This window comes from Sciurus carolinensis, chromosome 4 (genome assembly GCF_902686445.1).
Source record: "Sciurus carolinensis chromosome 4, mSciCar1.2, whole genome shotgun sequence".
Classification (NCBI taxonomy): Eukaryota; Metazoa; Chordata; class Mammalia; order Rodentia; family Sciuridae; genus Sciurus; species Sciurus carolinensis.
Genome location: NC_062216.1, coordinates 162,580,527 through 162,601,024, shown reverse-complemented (window position 1 = coordinate 162,601,024; position 20,498 = coordinate 162,580,527). Strand labels below are relative to the sequence as shown.

Genomic DNA, 20,498 nt, shown 5'->3' with positions numbered 1-20,498 from the left:
AGAATTATGGAAGAGCCCTGTGTGGGGGGAATTTCCCCATTCTTCAGGAATAAGTAGCAAAATCCTGGAGAATCACAAACTCTCATGGGAAGTGCTCTTACAGAAAGTTCTAGAAGCAAGAGGCAAACTCATTAACCCTCCTTTCCTGGTATGAATTGACATTTTCTCCTTCCCTGTGCTCAGTCTTAGAAGCTTGGAAAAACCTTTTCTCTGTTACTAACAGTGAGGGCTCCTTTAACCCTCTCCAGGTTCTGTTAACCAGTTATGAGGGTGAAACCCAAGATTTCAAGAGGAAAATGCAAACTAGATGAGTAACTTGTCCAACGTCTGTCTCAAAACTGGTCAGGGGCCAACGCACTGGGAACAGGGAGGTTTTCAGGTTTGTGTTTCAGGAGGTAGTCGGACTGGGTCTCGCATGGACTTATCTCCCTGAGTGGACCCTGTAAGTGGAGGGACCCGGGAAGAGGGCTGCTAGTGGCCAGCTGGAAACAGAGTTAGAGATGGTGGGAGGTGGATACTGCTGCCTCCTTCATCGGCGACTGAAGGTGGGGCATGCAAGGTGAGGTAGAGAGAGGGGAGCACGGAACTCTGAAGACAGAGACCTGACGACTAGTCAGATCCTGGGGTTACTAAGACGCCGTGTGGTGGAAGGTCTGGATGGAACCCCGACACCAGCAGGAGTAACATTTTTTTTGCTGGGACTTCACAGGAAAAAGCAATGTGACATCTGAAACCAGAACACAGAACCCCGAGGGAGTCCAGGGGTGGGGATCTCGGTGCTTGGTCCCATCGCCCTCCTGTGGGGCTGACCCTCCTTCTCATTTCTGCAGGGCCTCTGTGGCGGGCACTCATTCCCTGGTCTGTTGGGGGTGAGGCGTCCCCTTTTGAGTAGAATGGACAATTGATGTCCAGAGCGGCAGTTACTTTGGGGGTGGGCACGGAAGCCGAGCTGGCCTTGGGGTTTATTTGGCCAGCTGCACACACCCGCCCTTTCCAGGTCCCCACTGCAAATGGAAGGGTGGAGGGGGCTTGTGACAGGCAGGCTCCAGGCCCCCACCTCCCAGGATGGGCTCTGCTGTGCCCCAGTGACAATGACCCTGGCAGGCCGTAAAAGGCAGATGCCCCGCACACGGAACGGCTGGAAGGCTCGCTCACCCGAGGCCTGGCAGAGGGTCGTGCATTGTCAAGAATAAACCGACCTTCTGTTCTCCTGGCCTGACTCAGAGTTCTGGCCCCTGGCACTCGGTTGCTTTGCTTGCTTCTTAAAGAAGACACAGATCCGGCTGCGATGCAGGGATGGGCATTCTGGGGGGGTGGGGAGGTCAGCTCTGCACCAGCCCTCGTGGCTCAGTGTCCTGGATAGGCTGGCTTCTCCCGAGGTGGGCCTTTGTGGATTATCCTGGGGTAGTGATTGCTCCATGGGACTAGGTAAAACAGGCGGGTCAGGAACCAGAGCAGAACAGCTGGGGACCAGGTGTGACCTCGAGATGAAGACACCTAAGAATAAAGCTGCTTGTCCCTCCTGTACCCTAAGCCCCCACCCATCCAGTAGCATCACCTCATGCTCCTTGGTTGGAGTGGGGGGTACACCATGTTGACCATCCCCTCAAAGTGTCAGCAAGGTAAGGGAGGGACAGGCAGAACAAGTTCCCCGTAGTGGGCAATAGTACCACTGCAGTGGCCCAGGTGGCAGCACCTGTAGCCCCTCTGCCAGATGGGAAGGAAACCCCAGGCCATCACCCAGCAGTGTGTGCAGACCTGGGCCCTGGAACCCCGTCAGCCCCTGCCCACCACCAGCAACACGAGCACCTGCCTTCTGTCTAGTCTCTTCATGTCCCTCAGTTCTGCACAGTCACATTTTCCAATCTGAACCGAGGACGTTCTCAGACTTGAACTGTTGGGTAAAAAGCTCAAACATTGCGAGGCTTGGGAAAATCATTTCTTTTAATGACAGAGAAAGCACACCAAACTAACAGAAGCCCCGGTGGGAGTTGCCAAGGTACAAATCAATGCCTGGGGACCCTGAACTAGCAGCAGACATTCACGGAGGGGTCAGCTGAGGCGGAGGGACATCCCCACAGCATCTCTGAAGACGGAGGCCACAGGCGCGCGCACACTGTGTCTGTGACTTGGCCTTCTCCTCAGGCAGCTGTTTCCTTCCTCCTTGGATGGAAGGGCTGGGGGAGGTTTGCAGGTGACCACGTGGGAGACAGGCCTTTGTGTGTCAGTGTCACAGAGGAGCCAAAGCTGTAGACAGATGTGGCCTAAACCAGACTTGACACTGGTCCTCCGACCAAGGGCTCAGGGAGCGAACAGGACAGATGGATAGCAGCTCCATTAGAATCTAGGCTCCGGTGCAACTTCCCAAAGGCATGCTAGGAAACAGCTTTATCAGTAAAACTTTGCCATCCCAAAGGGTAAAAGTCTTCTCGTTTTAACGGCATGTATCTAGGTTTTAAATCAAAGAACGAGAAAAAAGGCCGCAACTCAAAAATTATTTGGAATATTGTGGCACTTCACCAATCTCTTTTGCTTATATATATATAATATATGGCAGAGCAAACGGAACCCTGTCTATATAAACTTTCGTTATAGATACCCTATACTGTACACTCTCAGAATACAGAAAGTATCCATCCTATCATACATGTTTCGTCTTTTAAAAATAATCTAACATAGTCATACTCTCTGGCTATAACAAACTATTAACATCTTCTGAGAATACAGAGAAAACTCTGGAATTAGTAATAAATTCTCTGACGTGCTACCCTCGCCCCCATTCAGCATCATCTAAGAACACATTTCTGCAAAAGCACCCCAGAATCATTCATAATCAGGAGAATAAATGGATATGTCAGTTTCACCAAATGGACTTTTAGCAAGAAGTGACGGAACACTTTGACCTTGCCAAAAAAGGAAGCACACACGTAACGCCGTACAGGTTTGGGCCCATGCAAATGCATGTCTTGTTATGTGGGGGTGTTCTATGCTCACCCCGAAACCACGATTAGCATGCAGGTTGTTTTCAACTATTGGATTAGAGATAATTATTGGCAGTGCACCTCTTTTGTGCGACCATGAGCACTGAGGCAAGATGATTTCACCTTGTATAGAGTATCAGCAATAATTTGTCAGATGCAGTGTGGACCTGCGACTTACTGTTTTAAGAAAAAAGGAAGACGATAATCTCAAAACACAGATCCCTAAACACAATTCAGTTGAAAATGAACTGTTAAGCTTTTAGAAATATATTTTAAACGACAAGACTGCCCTGTTTTTGTTATATATTATGAACATTTTAAAAAGTTCCCGCCCCTAAAAATTGGCCAAATGATTTCCTCATTATGGGTAACAGCCTCACCAATTAGCAACCGTGATTGACAGCCACCCAGATGCAGCTCTCAAGGTCTTTAACATGTACTACCAGGCTCTGCAGGATTGGTACCATTAGGTCCTCCAACTAGCGGTCAGAACCCAGAAGGCTTTGACGCCTTCGTCCGCTCGTTTGACAGTGGTTCCACGCTCCCGGGGATGCTTCAGTGGGAGTTGGCTTGGCCGCCCCAGGGTGACCCCCAAGCTCTGGACCCCGCTGCGGTTTAATCTGCACACCAGGGAACGTCTCTGGGTTTCAACAGGAGCACGTGGGAGCCGAGTTTGCTTATTCAAGAGAAGCTGGCAGTTGAGGCAGCTCCTTGGCTCAGCCAAAAACAGAAGCCAGGTGGAATCGTAGGTGTTTGTGGGAAGCCAGCGCAGGGAGGACTGGACAGTTCCCGGGCAGCGCTCGCTCTGCCGGAGGTTTCATACGATGGAACCTTTGGAAGACGACAAGTGGATAGACTGAATCCTGATGGCCAACGTCCTCTGTAAGTCCTGGAGCACATCCTGGCCCGTCCCCTCACCGTTTTTGTCATATAGGAGCTGCTTGAAGGCTTCGTTTTCGATGAGGACCATCATGTTTTTGAGAAAGTAGCCTTCGCAGTATGCAGAGAGCTCGGCGACTCCCAGGAACTGTGGGGAGGAAGAGAGGCGGGTGGTTACGCGCCTGAGGGCCCTTGCCTGCCTCCAGACAGCCATGGTGGACCCTGGGCTGCGGAAGCGGCCCTGACTCTCTGCCCTCTGCGGGACCCCTGGGTGCCACTCCGGAGCTCCTCCCTTCAGAGGATGGAGGCCGCCCCTCCACACCGTGACCTTGAGCAGATCAAATTACCTCTCTGGCCGCAGTTTTCTGAGCTACAGAATGGAGGGGTGGGTCAGAGAGGCACCGTGCTCTTCCAAGCCACTTAGGACATGGAGGCGCAAGGTGATTGGGCCGTCTCTGAGAGGCTGGCCACCAAGGCTGGGTGAAGTATCATGAGCGGGCTTCCTGTCACACACAAGTTCTCACCGACGTTCCCCTCTGGCGTGGGGAGGTCTCAGGAAAGCTTTCATCATGAACCCTGTTCTTGGAGTCACAGAGTACCAGCCTCATCCTCTAGGTGGGGAAAAACTGAGGCTCAGAGTTGCCTATCTGATTCAGTAGTCACAGAGACCCCCCTTACCACACCTGGCACCTGCTTTTAGGTTAGGGTCACTCAGCACACCTTAGTAAAAGTGGAGAGTAATAAGCACAATAGACACATTTCTAAAACTTGGTGACATTTATTGAATGGTGACTCTGTCAGACACATGCCTATCTCCACACAATGAGTGACGGACAGAACTAGGACTGGAACTCTCTTCTCCTAGACCAGAGGTTGGCAAACCCCAGGTCTGTGGGCCAAATGTGGCCCATCAGTTGTTTTTGTAAATAAAGTTTTATTAGAACACAGCCACACCATTTGTTTACATATCATATATGGCTGCTTTTGCCCTGCAAGGGTGGAATCAAGTGAAAAGCAACCATGTGGCCTGTAAAGTTGAAATGAATTATCTGGCCCTTTACAGAATGTGTTTGCTGACTGTTGTCCTAGATTATAATTTTTCAAGGTCTTACTAATTACTTACTATATTATGATGACTACCGTTCCTAATAAGTAATGGGTGGTCAATAAATACGAATGGATGAGCCCTCTGCTCTCCACGCCTGCCATCTTTCCATCAGGGTGCACTTGAGCTTACTCTTTAGCTGAGACTCAGTGTGATGAGCCAGCTTATTCTTTTGTTCCAAGTGGAGAGACACCAGAAAGGGTCATCAGAAGCTCCTGGGCATCTTTTCCAAGACTGAACAGCTCAGGAGAGCCTTGCTAGGGAAATAAAGATGGGATGGGCTTATCATCTGTCTACAATTCTGCAGCTGCATCAGAGGGTTAGATGAAGTATAGGGGCACGGCCACTAAGGGCCTTGTGGACTTTCAGAGCATGGCTGTTAGCACCTAAATGCCTGCATTTCCTGGGTTTCCAGTCAAATCCTGGTTTCTCATTTTTATCTCCCTCTTTCTCTGTGTTTGATGTGTGTGTATGTGTTTGGTGTGTGTGTTTGATGTGTGTGTGTGTGTGTTCCGGATATTGAACCCAGGGTCTTTGCATGTGCTAGGCAAGCACTCTACCACTGAGCCATGTCTCCACCCTTTTTATTTTTTCTTTTGAGACAGGGTTTTACTAAGTTCCTGAGACTGGCCTTGAACTTGCAATCCTTCTGCTTCAACCTCCTGAGTCACTGGGATTACAGGTGTGTGTCTCCACCCTTGACTGTTTTTCTCCCTCTTTTTACTAAGCTAGCCTCGAATTGCAGCTCTGTGTGGCATGGGATCATCATGGGGGTTGTGGCATCCATCTCACAGGGAAGCAGGGCACAGGAAGGGCAGGAGGTGGCTGGCTCTGTTCTGTCCCTCATGCCCATATCAGGAAGGGCAGATGTTTACGCTGGAAACACGCTAGCATGTGACCTGGAAGGTGGAGGTGGAGGCTGGTATCTGTGAAATCAAAGCCTCAGCTGCCACGATGCACTCTGCAGAGAGCTCTCCTCTGCCATAGAGAGTCTAAGCCTGTATCCCAGCCGGGGCTCACGTTGCATTGGGCCTCGCGTTAAATAGAGTTATGGGGCAGAGCTGCCTGCTAAGGAGCCTGCAGGGGTTAAAACAGACTTGCTGCCAATGGGGTGGACCACTCGTGGATGCCAGATGTGGAGCAATTTGAATGACCATGACCAGAGGAGGAGGGCATAGAACCACTAAGTCAATCAGACTTCCTTTCTGGGCAGACAGAGGATCCCTTTGGATGCTCTTCTACAAAGTAGTTAGCTTAAGATAGAAAAAAACTTACATGTGTCCTGAGAAACCAGGACTTGGTATAATCATTACCAGAGCACTCAGACAGTTCGTGTGTCCATGTGTATGAAGAAGCCTCTACTTTCTCATTACTGATAAGCCAATCAGGAAACTTTTTTTTTTTTGTGGTGCTGGGGATTGAACCCAGAGGCTTGTGCTTGCAAGGCAAGCACTCTACCAACTGAGCTATCTCCCCAGCTACCCCCTCCCCCCCTTTTTTTTTTCAGAAAACCTTCTTTTGAGTATCGAGGATTGTTGGAACTATTTCAAACATTCATTAGGCCAGACAGTAAACAAAAGGTTAAGAACCTGAGTTTTAGAATGAAACTAACCCAGGTTTAAATCTCAATGCTCCTTTCATGTCTATATACCCCCAAAGGATCAAAAGCAGTGGCTAGGGGCTGGGGAGATAGCTCAGTCGGTAGAGTGCTTGCCTTGCAAGCACAAGGCCTTGGGTTCGATCCCCAGCACTGCAAAAAAAAAAAAAAAAAAAAAAAAAAAAAAAAAAAAAAAAGGCAGTGGATCGAACAAATACTTGTACCCTCATGTTCATAGCAGTATTATTTATAGCAGCCAAAAGGTGGAAGCAACCCACGCGGTTACCAACAGATGAACAGATGAAATGCCACACACACACACACACACACACACACTGAATGGAATATTACTCAGGCTTAAAAAGGAAGGACATTCTGACACCTGGTACAACATCAATGATGTTATGCTGAGTGGAATAAACTAGTCACAAAAGGACAAATATTATACATTTCCACTTATTTGAGACCCCTGGAGGAGTCCAATTCAGAGACCAGAAGTAGCCTGGTGGTTACTAGGGGATGGCAGGGGAGGGTGGCTGGCTTACCTTGGCATGGTTGTAAATATCCACGCAGTTGTCGGTATTGATGCTTTTTGCACAGATAATCTCGCAGTGTCGCTGCAAAGCCTCCAGCTGGAAAAACTTAGCGGCAGACAGAAGCTAGAACGCATGAGAAGGTGTTAGAGTGGGGGAGGGGTGGCAGGCAAGAGTAACAGCAAGAAAATCACAGCCACAAAAGCCCCTGCCCCAGAGTGTCGGGGAGGGGACGGGAAATAAGCTGTCCCTATATTCCTTTAAGGCAGAAAGGGGGCACCAGAGGAAGGAGGCACAGGGACAGAGCTCTCCAGGGGGAGGATGGCGGTGGGGGGCAGAGAGCCCAGGCACACCTGGTATAGCAGGAGGCCAACCCCGAATGCCTGAGAGACGTCCAGAAACAAGGGTGAGCGGTGGTACCTAGCAATGGACGCCACCGCGGCGGGTGGGCGGGGCTGTGCGTTCCACGCGCCCTCCTGCACGGTCCGGTCTGCGCGATTTAACTGCACATGCGTCCGCCTCCATCAGAGCCTGGCCCTGGGAAGCAGGTGCACCCCAGCCCGTGGGGACAGGTGCTCCGGGCCCTGGGACCCTTCTGGATCCTGCTCTGTGGACCTCCTCACCTGGATGTTGATCTAGGTCCCTGATCACATCCTTTATCGTAAATGTAAACAAAAAGCATTTATTATTTTGATTTTAAAGTGACTTTTTAAAACAAGGTTTATAAAAGAGCCCGGGTCCTCAGCGTGTCGCCTGGTCCTGAGGTGGGTGGGAGAGAAGGATCAGAGGGGAAGTCCAGAGACACGAGAGTCGCTGTGTGTCTTGGAGGAGGGTGGGGAGGTGGCGAGGAAGGAGCAGGAGAAGAGGACAAACGGGCGTGCAGTGACAGCACAGCCCACGGAACTGTGCCCAGCAACTGATAAACAGCTTTCAGATCCTCTTGAAAATCCAGTGGGGTGGAAACTGTGTCGCCATTTTACAGGCAAGGAGACCGAGGCTCAGAGAGGTCAAATGACCTATCCAAGGACACAGAGCCCAGAAGTGGCAGCGCCTGCATGCAGACCCAAGCTGGCCGGGTGTCCATATCCAGCCCATTGTGTGGGTCTCCTGAACAGGATGTGCGGGAGCCTCAGGATTCCAGCCATCGCAGAGGGAGGTCTGGCTCCTTTGCTAAGGATCATTGCAGCGATTTTTGGCTTCTGGTTGAAAACTCCCAGCTTCGATTGGAAAATTGATTTGGGTTCACTTCTGGGAAGGAGCCGGGGAGCTCTCAGCCTTGGGCAGAAGGGGTGGGAACAGGCCCCTGGAGGAGGCAGCTGGCAGGGATCAGTACTGGGCTCTTGGCTTCTCCTCTTGGGAGAGGGACAGCCCTGTGATTAAGGAATGTTTACAGTGGATGTGAGTCTTTTACCCATGACAAGGGACAAGAGGTCAGCTAGGGCATTTCTGATGATGCTCTGGAGTCTGGCTTTGCTGGAGCTGGTGCTCGTCCCTGACTTCTTGGTGACAGTTAACATCGGGGCTTGCCGGAGGCTACCCAAAGGGCTGCCAGGGGAAGCCCATCCTGGGGGACTAGCGCCAAAGCCTTCACCCAGCGTGTTCTGAGATGCTGCCCAGGTGGCCTGTGACCGAGTTTATGGTGCTACCACTCACCCCTGGGGAGCCCCCAGGGGTCAAGGGCCCAGCGTCTCCTTACCTCCATGATCTCGTTGTTCTTGATGAGAAGCGACTCTGGGCCTCCACAGTAGAGATACTGCATGACGAGCTGGAAGGGAGAGAGGACGTGGGTCACAGGGCACATCTGAAAGCTGTCCAGCCACGTCCACCCTATGGCCTCCTGGGGGAAGGCCCACATGGAGTTTTCCCCGACAGGTACCCTGGAATCTGTGGCTGCCAGCCCCTGGTCCACGTCCACTACCAGGGCCAAGTGAGGCCTAAACTTGGTTCCCCCAGTGGCTCTGCCCATCTATGGGGTGCCCTCTCTCCTCCTACGCTGGCAGGCCACGCAGGTGGCATGGCTTCCAGGACCTGCACCGGCAGGACACTGCCCTGGGAACACGGCTGGCTTTGACTCGAAACCTCCTGCTGAGGTCCCAGGGAGCCAAGTGGTTTGAAGCCACTTGGGGTCCAAGGTTTCAGTGGTCACTGGTGGTGCCGTGACTGGTCCAAGCCAGGCTGTCTTCTGTCATATGACTCACCATGTCCAAATGAGGTACAGAATTACTGTTTTGCAAGTGGGTGTCCCTTGAGTGGAACCAGGTTCACGGAGGGGTCTGAACTTGCCATCACACCCCCCATGACAGCGGGAGTCCTTCACAGGTGGTGTGGACACTCTCCTGGGCTCCTCATTCCCTCTTCCACCGCCTGCTCGACAAACTAGCTTCACCCGCCTGACTCTAAGGAGGCTGTGTTGCCCAAATCTGCAGGCTGGCCACCTTCTGTGTTGGGGTACTTGTAAAATGAGGGGCTTGTGCAGGGCTGTGCTTGATGGTCCCTCCAGGCTCCGAGAGTCTGTGAGCAGAACTGGGCAGTGGTCGAGAGCAGGGACCCTGCCTTAGCGTCCGATCTGGCTCTGCCGCCTAGCAGCTGCGGGATCTGAATGGAGCTGGACCCTGCGCATCTGTAAGCTGCGGATGGTAGCAGGCGCCTGGAGGGGTCATGATGAGGCCCCAACGAGTTCCCACGTGGCTCGGGACTAGCAGGGCCGCCATTTAAAGAGTACAGTGCAGTGGTTTTCTGCCTGTTCACAAGGGTGCGTGCAGCCACCACCAGGCAATTTCAGAACATTCTCAACGCCCCCAGAAGACTTCTACCCTTGAGCGGTCACTGACACCTGCCCCACCTGCCAGCTGGGGTGCACACCGTGGAATTACCTTTCTGGATGTTTTACATAAACATCTAGAAAAAAGCCAGGCCACGTGCTCTTTGGGGTCTGACTTCTCCAGCTCTGCAAGCTTTTGAGGTTCACCCAGTTGTCACGGGTATCAGTCATGCGTTCTTTTTATTGCTGACCAACATCCCACTGTATGGACGGACATGCCACGTGGGGCGGATGCAATTACCAGCTGATGGACGGTTGGGTTCTCTCCACTTTTTGGCTCTTACGACTATGGCTGCTGTGAATTTCCATGGATGGGTTGCTTTTCTCAGATCCCATCTGCTGCTCCATCTTTCCCTCCTCCCACTCCTGATGCCTTTGATACTCTGAACTCTCCCGCCCCCTCCTCTCCCAGTCCCGGGCTTCTGCCACGCTAGTCCCTCTGCTCGGGTCCTGCCCCCTGCTGCCATTGAATTCAGCCCTTTCCTGGGGGATCCAGCTCAGGGGCCACTGCATGGGGAGCCTCAGGTCTCCTGCCGTTCCTCTTCCTGCCCTGTGTTGGGCCATCCCTTGTCCAGTGTTCCTTCTCACTGGAAAATCTGGGCACAGACGTCTCGCCCGTCATCCTACCCCAGTGCCCACAGAGTGCCCGGCACAGCAAACACCACGTGTCCCGTGCACATTCAAACATAAACATAAAACCTCCCCCGCCTCTCTTGTGTTTGGGTCTCCCACATCCTGACTTGAGGCTTTTGAGACCACCTGCCTGTCCCAGAGGTGGGGGCAGCAAGGCCTTTGAAATAACACTGGTTTACCTTCCTTTCTCCCACCCCGATGGGTCCTAAGCATCCAAAATACCAAGTCAGCAAATGCTGGGATCTTGGCCTTATTAAAATTAATTTTTCATTCCCTGAGCACCTCTTTTATAAAGGCCAAAACAATAATAAGAAGGAGAATCCTAATAATATCTGACCCCAACACAGGGCCTCTCCATTTACAAAGCACTCTTGGATTCTGTTATCTCATTTATTCAGGGTCAGCCATGGACTTGAAACCCACGGCTCCTTAGCGGTTGGAGGTTCTGGGGCTAATGGAATTTAAATTGGGCTGTCCCAGACCACGCCAGACCGACCTGCTTGCCAGCACACACCTTTCTGCAGGGGTGAAATGCACCCTTATTAGGCCGCAGGGCTTGTTTATGGAGTTGCTTTTCTTGGCAGCAGCCAATCTGCAGGAAGCCAGGACCAGAATGGCGCTAGCAGCCTAGCAGAAGCCCGGGCTTCCAGGTGCAGCTCAGCTGCGGATCTTGCGTGCATGTGATGTGACAGTCTTGGGGGAGGAGACCCAGAGCCATCGCATTTGCTAAACTTCCACCAGCACAGAGTGAGGAGCAGAGGCCCCCAGGAGGCCCCCTTCTGGGTCCAGTTCAGCCTTCCTTGGCCTATTTCAAGCCACAAATGAGGCTTTTCTTCTTTTATGGGGAAGGGGCCTGCATACGGAGTCCCCAGAGCCTGTTAAGTTGTCCCTTCCCATTACTGTAACTTTAGGCTAATGTGGCCAGGAAACCATCCCCAGTGAAGGCAATTACAGGCCTGGGGACGCTGCTGGGGCTGTTCCCAGGCAGGTCTCTCATTCACTGGATCCGCTGGACGAATATTTATTGAGTGCCTGCTAGGAGCCAAGCTCTTATCCAGGAGCCCCTCCATTAGGCCTCAGCTTTGTGGTACAAGTGCGGCTTTCGGAGCACTCGGCCAGCTGGGGAAGGGCCCGTTTCTCGGCCGCCAGCTCAAGCTCCGGGGCTATCAGGTTCTCCCGCAGGGCCCGGCAGCCTGCGCCCTCACAGCAGCGGGGAAGCGGAGAGAAGCACACAGAGCGCCAGGGGCGGCAGTGAGAACTCAGGCGCCACCTGTAAGAGCCACCGGCCAGAGCAGCAGTTCTCAGAAGGGGTGCCGGGATCCGCAGCAGCGGCAGCTGGGGTGCTTGTCAGGAATGTGCATTCTTAAGTCTGCAGACTGGACTCTGGGAGGGGCCCAGGACCTTCTGTGTTTTCCCAAGCCTCCTACCTGCCCCCAGGTGATTCAGACACCTGCTCAGGTAGCAAATCCTGGTGGACCTCAGAGTCCCGGTTCTCCTCCTGGGCTGCCACGGGGAGACAGGCAGGGGAGACGCTCTGACCTGCGATGCTGGGCCCCACCCTGAGGTTGGGTCTGATGAAGGGCCGGGCCTTCCCTGGGGATTTTTAGAGCTCCCCCCCCGGGACTTCTGCCAGGCCAGCTGAGGATGAGAACCGTTTGCTTTGAGCCTCACGCATGGTTGAGTCTCAGGAAAGGGAAACTGTCCTTTTAATCTTGATTCCTACTTAGAAAAGGCAGTCCAGAGCAGAGTCCCTCAGCTCTGCTTCCGGACAGCCTGGGTTCAAGCCCTGGCTCTCTCTGTGTTATCAGCACCGTGGCTTGGGGTGCCCTCTTGCAGTCTCTGGTCTCAATTTCTTCATCTGCAGAAATCGGAGTCATAAGCCGGGAACCCCAGATGGGCAGCGGTGAGGCCTCACAGAGCTGCTTCCAGCTGCCATTCGGGAAGGGCCGTGGCTGCTCAGCTCTCTGTAGCCGGCGTTGGCGAGGGGCTGGGAAAGGGGAAACGGGCACCCAGCCCACCTCCAGCCTCCTGTGTCCTCGCTGATCCTCCACTGCCTCCACTTTAGTGGGAGACACCTCCTGTGGCTTGGGCATAGCAGGGAGGTGGTATCATCAGTTGCAGCTTAGAAAACAACCCACTTGAAGATTGCCGCAGGCGCCATTGTGCACGTTGAATGTCTTCTCACGTTGTCTTATTTGATCTCTGCAAGATATTTGAATCTCTTCCAGAACCCAAGACACAGAGGTGCTAATGACTAATCCAGTGGCTTGGGAGGCTGAGACAGGAGGACTGCAAGTTTGAGGCCAGCCTCAGCAATTTAGTGAAGTCCTCAATGACTTGGTGAGCCAAAAAAAAAAAAAAAAAAAAAAAAAGGGCTGGGGATATAGTTCAGTGGTAAGCACCCCAGGTTAAATCCCGTTTGTTTTAAAAGAGGTTTAGAGAAGTGTCTTGTTTTTGGTTATGGAGGAAGGATTCTTTATTTTGAGGCTTCAATCATGACAAAGGAGTGCATCTTGAATGGTGGGAATTCAGGCACCTCAGCAAACTCTGGGGAGGGCCTGGTGCCTTCTTGGTGGTCCTCTCGACAGCAGGATCAGGGGCTCAGTGGTGGAGGAAGAGTCACAATCTGGCTGGTCTTCTTCCTATACTATGTGGTCTCCATGCATCTTTAGCCTCCCATATACCATAATACCCAGCTGATGACTGGTGATCACTTTTCCTCAAACACCCCACGGCTTTCTGCTCTGTGCCTTGGTTTTCGCCTTCCTCTCTCTGGGATACCCTCACTCTCTCCCATCAACCAGATGAGGAAACTGAGGCTCAGAGATTGGATGACTTGTTCAAACTCACACAAGGGGCACTGATTTTAACTTTTTTTTTTTGGCACTGGGATTGAACCCAGGGGTGCTTTACCTCTGAGCTACATCCCCAGCCCTTTTTATTTTTCATTTTGAGACAGGGTCTCACTAAGTTGCTGAGGCTGGCCTTGAACTCACAATCCTCCTGCCTCGGCCTCCCGAGTAGCTGCAATTACAGATGCTTGCCACTGCGGCAGGGGTGCTGGTTTAAAACAGGGGCATCCTGGAGTGAGACTCCATCATTCAAGACCCAGGTCAGGACCTCCTCCACATGACCTTGGTCATGGTCAGTTCAGGCCATGCTCATGGCCTCCTGTTTTCTGAATGCCCACCAGCCCTTCTAGAACAGGAGCCTAGTCATCCCTCCTGAAGTGAGCTGGAGGAACCAGGTACCTGTTAGGGATTCTGTAAACCCCAGCCCCAAGCCACGCTTGTGGTAGAGGGACCGCGGCGGTTTCCCTGCTGGCCTGGGGCAGTAAGGGGCCTGCAGCCTTCAGGAGTCCTGAAGTCCTGGAGCTCCGAGGTGCAGCCTTGCAGGAGCTGCGGGCACGAGTTCCTATTGGCTGCAAGACCACTGCAAGGGAGGGCTTATGAACCAGGCACCAAGGAAAGAGAGAAGCAGGCTGCTGCGCCTCCATAGCCACAGAACCCAAGCCCGAGGTCAATGGCATCGACCTCCTTCCCTGCCTGTGCTAGGTTCACACTAAGGTTCAAATGACCCTGGGTTCCCTAAAAGCCTGCGGGTTCCCAATCAGGCTGGGCTCAGTCACAGCGTGGGGACTCCTGTGCACGGTTCCTCTTGCCTGAAATGTTCTATCCCCCTTCTTGAGCACTAAGCCTTCCCGAGCTCCCCAGCTTTCCGATGGCCTTCGATCCCTCAGCTCCTAGGACCTCATCCGAGAGGTCTCCCTGGCTGTCCTGGCCTGAGTGGCCACGGCGGGCTGGTTCACCCCCATCTCTCACGCACCCCACAGTATACTGTAATCAATGATGACTCAGAGCCTCCCCTCTAGACTGTGGGTCTTGGGGAGAGGTTGTCCCTTAGCTCTGTGTCCCCAGCCTCCAGCTCAGTGTGAGAGGCAGGTGCCGGCTGGCTGCTGAAGGGCTGAAAGGTTGGGAAGGGGTGGCGTGGGCAGGAGCCTGGCAGCTCTGGGCAGGGGCGTCTCCAATGACGAATCCCAGGCTGAGAGTCGGAGGCAATCGCCTGTGTCCTGCGCCACCAGCGCAGAGCTGCAGGCCACACGAGGGCTCACCTGAAAGATGGGGTACTTCACGTAGCCGATCTCTATGCAGGGGCTGTCGTTGGCCGGCTTGCTGGAGAGGAGCGCTTTGAACCTGCGCGAGACACAGGGGAGATAAAAGGCGCGTGCGCACCCACGGCCTGCAGAGGCTCAGCTCTTCCTGGCCGAGGGGTCCTCGACACCCCGACTCTGAAATGCAGCAGGGACAGCGCCGGAGATCTGAAGATCTAAACCCGCCCTGTATCACATCAGCCTGGACGGAAGCTGCACTCGCAGCCAAGAAGAGTTTTGAACCAGCCCGCCCTTTCCACCTGGGGACAGGAAATGGATGGATGCCTTTAACCTGACATCCCGTCAGGGCCCTTGGCAGGCCCTCCCTTCCTGGAGCTTTTCTTGGTGTGGCCATGGCTCCCCCTCATCCGGCCGGCCGGAGCTCCCCAACTCCCTCCCCGCATCAGCTTTGCCCCCATCTGTCTCTCTGGCGCCCTCTGTAGGGACTGGAAGTATGGCAGGCATTTAATTCACACCTGCGACTCCCCCAGGGTCTCCCTACAGGGGACCTTCTGTCTTTGGCTTCCTGAACCATAAACACCCTGAGGGTAGAGACCCCATCAGCAGAAGCACCACATTCCAAACATCTAGGGATGACCTGTCTCTCTCTCTTTTAAAACGTTTGATTTTGAAATACTGATAGATTCGTGGAAGAGCCGCAGAGATGAGCAGAGGGCCTGTCTACCTCCCTGTGTCCCCGTGCCAACATCTGACAGGGCTCTGGTACCTTCGTCAAAACGGAGAAACGGACTTCAGTTCACTATGGATCCAGCTCGTCTGGTGTCACGCACGAGCGGTGGGTGAAGGAGAGTGTGCCTTTTTCTGTCTGCAAAGTGGACGCCTGGGTTTGGGGGTGTTTGGTTTGGGGGGCACTGGAGATGCCAGGATGCGCTAGGAAGCCAAGGAGCGCCGGTTACAAAGTCCCTGGAAGGGGCTTCCGTTTCTGGGTCAGCAGTGTCCACGCCCAATGCAGGCACGCTCTGCTCACCCCAGCAGCCTGGCTCCTCCGCGTGTGGCATCAACTCTCTGCCCAGCTTCGCTGCTCCCTGATCAGGTCCGAGGTAATGTGAGTCTAGAGTGTCAACCTAACTTAATTCAAATCAGTAGGGGAAAGGGCAGTACAGCCGAGCCAGCAGGGAGGGGGAGCAATTCTTCTTTTTATTATTACATACTATCCTCTGTTAACTCCACAGTTAGGAGAAAGGAAGATAAGAACCTTTGTATTTTGGTGGCTTATACTAAAGTCTGTGCCCTGACACTTGGAGAGCAGGTCTCTTGAGGCTGCCCTGTGAGGGGCCTCAGGTTGTTCACTGCACAAGGGCGCCTGGCTGAGAGAGTCAAAATGTATCCATACCCTGCATACAAAGCTCTGCCCCTGGTGCCTTGTTCTGGGTTGCACAAAGGTGTGCATCCTGTACTCTGGAATCCTTGGTATTGAGAAGATACTCTGTCAGTCCAGCAGACACCACTGATACTGAATTTCAAAAAATAGTAATAACAACACAGTCCTGATCGAGCTTGGTGCCAAACGGACGATACATACCTTGGAGAGGCTGTGAACAGCAGCACTTTGTGAGCATAAAATGGTCTTCCTTCTACCAGAAAGGTAACATCGGACATTTCTTTATTGTTCAGAAAATGAGGATCTGGAACGAGGGAGGAGGAGAGACGTTGGTGGGCAGGAAGGTGAAGCTGGGACCCTTCTTCCTGTAGAAAGCCCAAGTTAGCGTGGACAGGGAGACCACGGCGCTGAGCCGTTGGCGGTGACCAAGGAGACGGAGTCCATCAGAGGAGCGCTCCGGTCACCAGGACCCAGTGTATCACAGGAAATGCTCACCTGCAGTTAAGAACGAGCGCTTCCTCCTCGCAGACCCGGGGCAGCGCAGGGGACTTCCAGGTGCGCGAGGTGAGCGCCTGCTCCTCTCTAACAGCACCTCGGCCCGCCTTCGCTCCGCCTTCCACCCTCCAGCCCAGGTCCCCTCACCCCTGTGTGACTGCAGGTCATTGAGATCAAAGTCCTCTCCCGGGGTCAGTGAGAAGTGAGCCAGTCCCGGCCCTCATCTTTCATGAGAGCGAAGATGGTCTAACCCTAACTCCTGGTGTGCCGGCCCTGCACCCCCGGCAGAGCCACGTCGCTCCCTCGTGCGGCTGAGCTACCGATCGCGCGCGGTACAGTGACCCGTTCAAGCAGCGATGGGCGGAGAAGCCGGGATTGGAGGCAGGCGTTCTGATTCGCCAGCCGGCCTGGGAAGCACACGGTCCTCCGGTTCCCTGTCCCTGAGCCTTTCAGACCCGAGTCTCCCCAGGGGCCAGTCTGTCCTCAGCCCAGCACTCTGTCTTGTTGGGGATCTGTGACTCCCTTGGCCACCAGTCCCTGCGTCAGTCAAGAATGAGGCGACTCTCACCTGTAGGGGTGCAGTGGGCCGCCCCCCGTGGCTGACCCAGCCGCAGCGCCCCCAGGGCTACTGCCCACTCACCTCAGAGACGCTGCTCCCTGTGAACAGCACCAGCACTCGCCTAAGCCAGGGACCCAAAGGCCACAGGACAGCTTTCCAGGGCCACCAACACCCCACACCATCCGCCCCAATGGCTGCTGTATGCCCGCTAAGCGTTTCTAGATCCGGTCTCCCTCTGGCTCTCCGTCCCACTGCCTCGGCCTCGCCATCTCTCCAGCCCCTCCCTACCTGGCTCTGCCCTCTGGGCCATCCACCCCCTCCTGGCTTCCCGCTTCCTCCTGGCGGGACCTCTGTCTGTCCGTCTCCTGCTTTCTTCAGTGTCCAGGAAAAGAGTGACTCTGGAGTCAGAAGCTCAGTCACACGAACTTGGCCAGGTTATTTATCTGCCCCGTGCCTCAGTTTCCCCTTCTGTAAAGTGGGAATGGTAATGATGCTTATTACAGGCTGAGATCACAGGAGTGGGGTGCAGGAGTGAACCAGGTGAAGCGCAGAGCAAAGCGGCTGGCCAGTGTGAGCTGCCCAACCACTGTCACCACCGAACACCACTGTCACCATCAAACACCACTGTCACCACCCAACACCACTGTCACCAACAAACATCATTGTCACCGCCAATCACCACTGTCACTGCCAAACACCACTGTTACCACATGTGCACCACTGTCACCACACATACACCACTGTCACCGCCAAACACCACTGTCACCACCAAAAACCACTGTCACTGCACATACACCACTGTCACCACTAAACACCACTGTCACCGCCATACACCACTGTCACCGCACATACACCACTGTCACCGCCAAACACCACTGTCACCACCAAAAACCACTGTCACCGCACATACACCACTGTCACCACCAAACACCACTGTCACCGCACATACACCACTGTCACCACCAAACACCACTGTCACAGCACATACACCACTGTCACCACTAAACACCACTGTCACCGCCATACACCACTGTCACCACCAAACACCACTGTCACTGGCATACACAACTGTCACCGTGCATACACCACTGTCACCACCAAACACCACTGTCACCACCGAACACCACTGTCACCACCAAACACCACTGTCACTGGCATACACAACTGTCACCGTGCATACACCACTGTCACCACTGAACACTACTGTCACCACCAAACACCACTGTCACCGCCATACACCACTGTCACTGCCAAACACCACTGTCACCACCAAACACCATGTCACCGTGCATACACCACTGTCACCACCAAACACCACTGTCACCGCCATACACCATGTCACCGTGCATACACCACTGTCACCACCGAACACCACTGTCACCGTGCATACACCACTGTCACCACCGAACACCACTGTCACCGCCATACACCACTGTCACCGCCATACACCATGTCACCGTGCATACACCACTGTCACCACCGAACACCACTGTCACCGTGCATACACCACTGTCACCACCAAACACCACTGTCACCGCCATACACCATGTCACCGTGCATACACCACTGTCACCGCCAAACACCAATGTCACCGTGCATACACCACTGTCACCGCCAAACACCACTCTCAGCACCAAACACCACTGTCACCGCCATACACCACCGTCACCGTGCATACACCACTGTCACCACCAAACACCACTGTCACCGTGCATACACCACTGTCACCACCAAACACCACTGTCAATGTGCATACACAACTGTCACCACACATACACCACTGTCACTGCCAAACACCACTGTCACCACCAAACACCACTGTCACCGCACATACACCACTGTCACCGTGCATACACCACTGTCACTGCCAAACACCACTGTCACCGTGCATACACCACTGTCACCACAAAACACCACTGTCACCGTGCATACACCACTGTCACCGCCAAACACCACTGTTACCACCAAACACCACTGTCACCATGCATACACCACTGTCACTGCCAAACACCACTGTCACCGTGCATACACCACTGTTACCACCAAACACCACTGTCACCATGCATACACCACTGTCACTGCCAAACACCACTGTCACCGTGCATACAGCACTGTTACCACCAAACACCACTGTCACCGTGCATACACCACTGTCACCACCAAACACCACTGTCACCGCCATACACCACCGTCACCGTGCATACACCACTGTCACCACCAAACACCACTGTCACTGTGCATACACAACTGTCACCACACATACACCACTGTCACTGCCAAACACCACTGTCACCACCAAACACCACTGTCACCGCACATACACCACTGTCACCACCAAACACCACTGTCACCGCCATATACCACTGTCACCGTGCATACACCACTGTCACTGCCAAACACCACTGTCACCACGCATACACCACTGTCACCGCACATACACCTGGTCAATTCTTTTCTCTTAAAGACAGAGCACCCCTGGGTCCCCATACTGCCCAAGCCAGAGGTCCCACGGCTACCCACTGGTTTGTCTCTGTCCGAACATGGTCACATCACCTCTTCCCACATGGGATAAGATTTTTATTTTAGAAATATCAAAAAAGCATAAAAAAGTCAAAGTCACCTATAATCTCATTTTCTTCATAATTTTTAATTTTATAAAAAGCCCCTCAAAATCCTGAAATCGTGGGCTGGGTTAGTGGCTCAGTGGTAGAGCACTTGCCAGCATGTGAGAGGTACTGGGTCTGATCCTGAGCACCACAAATAAATAAATAGTATAAAGGTCCACTAAAAAAAATAAAATAAAAAAAGCCTGAACCCACTCCAGTAAAGCAAAGAGAAGTTACCGGGAAGCCTCAGGGTGGATGGAAACTCATTTCTCCACTTGATTTAAAGACTTGCTTGGAATACATTTCTCCTCAGCAACCTGCCTCCGTCTGCTCATTTTTCTTACCTGCCATTCATCTCCAACCAGCCCCCAGTCCTGTTCCCCAAATTGCTGGTATCTCCTCTAGCTCGCTAGTTCTCTCCCAGAATCCACTGGGAGGGCTGGAGGATCCTGTGCCACAAAAAAATGAGGCACATGCTCTCACGTTTGCCTCAGTCCCCCCCACTCCCTGATGTCTCCCACACAGAACCCATTTCATGCATTCATATCACCTGCCTGCACCTGCAGCAATGCCGGGTGAGACCCTGGTCACTGATCATTCTTACCTCTCCCTTAAAGCAAGTCCCTAAAGAATGACTAATTGGCACCCTTTAATTACCCCAGCTTGTGATGCAGGTTCCAAGATGCAATCCGCTCCCGAATCATATTCCGTTTGTTAATAATGCTAGGACGCCCTTTCTCTTCCTTACTGTGAGGGCTGAGTCTCCCTTTTTTATTTTTATTTTGGTGCTAACCGTG

General features: G+C 53.2%; 1 protein-coding gene across 3 annotated transcripts in view; it reads right to left on the bottom strand.

The window, feature by feature from the left end:
- Positions 1-1,932: 1,932 nt before the first annotated feature.
- Positions 1,933-20,498, bottom strand: part of Abtb3 (ankyrin repeat and BTB domain containing 3) — a 268,246-nt gene continuing 249,680 nt past the window's right edge. For all 3 annotated transcript variants that reach the window (XM_047551618.1, XM_047551620.1, XM_047551619.1), the window contains 5 exons: positions 16,243-16,345; positions 14,661-14,742; positions 8,792-8,860; positions 7,108-7,221; positions 1,933-4,008 (listed from right to left, as the gene is read on the bottom strand). In XM_047551618.1, the coding sequence (XP_047407574.1) occupies positions 3,799-4,008; positions 7,108-7,221; positions 8,792-8,860; positions 14,661-14,742; positions 16,243-16,345 (578 nt within the window). In that variant the 3' untranslated portion in view covers positions 1,933-3,798. The remainder of the gene's footprint in view (positions 4,009-7,107; positions 7,222-8,791; positions 8,861-14,660; positions 14,743-16,242; positions 16,346-20,498) is intronic.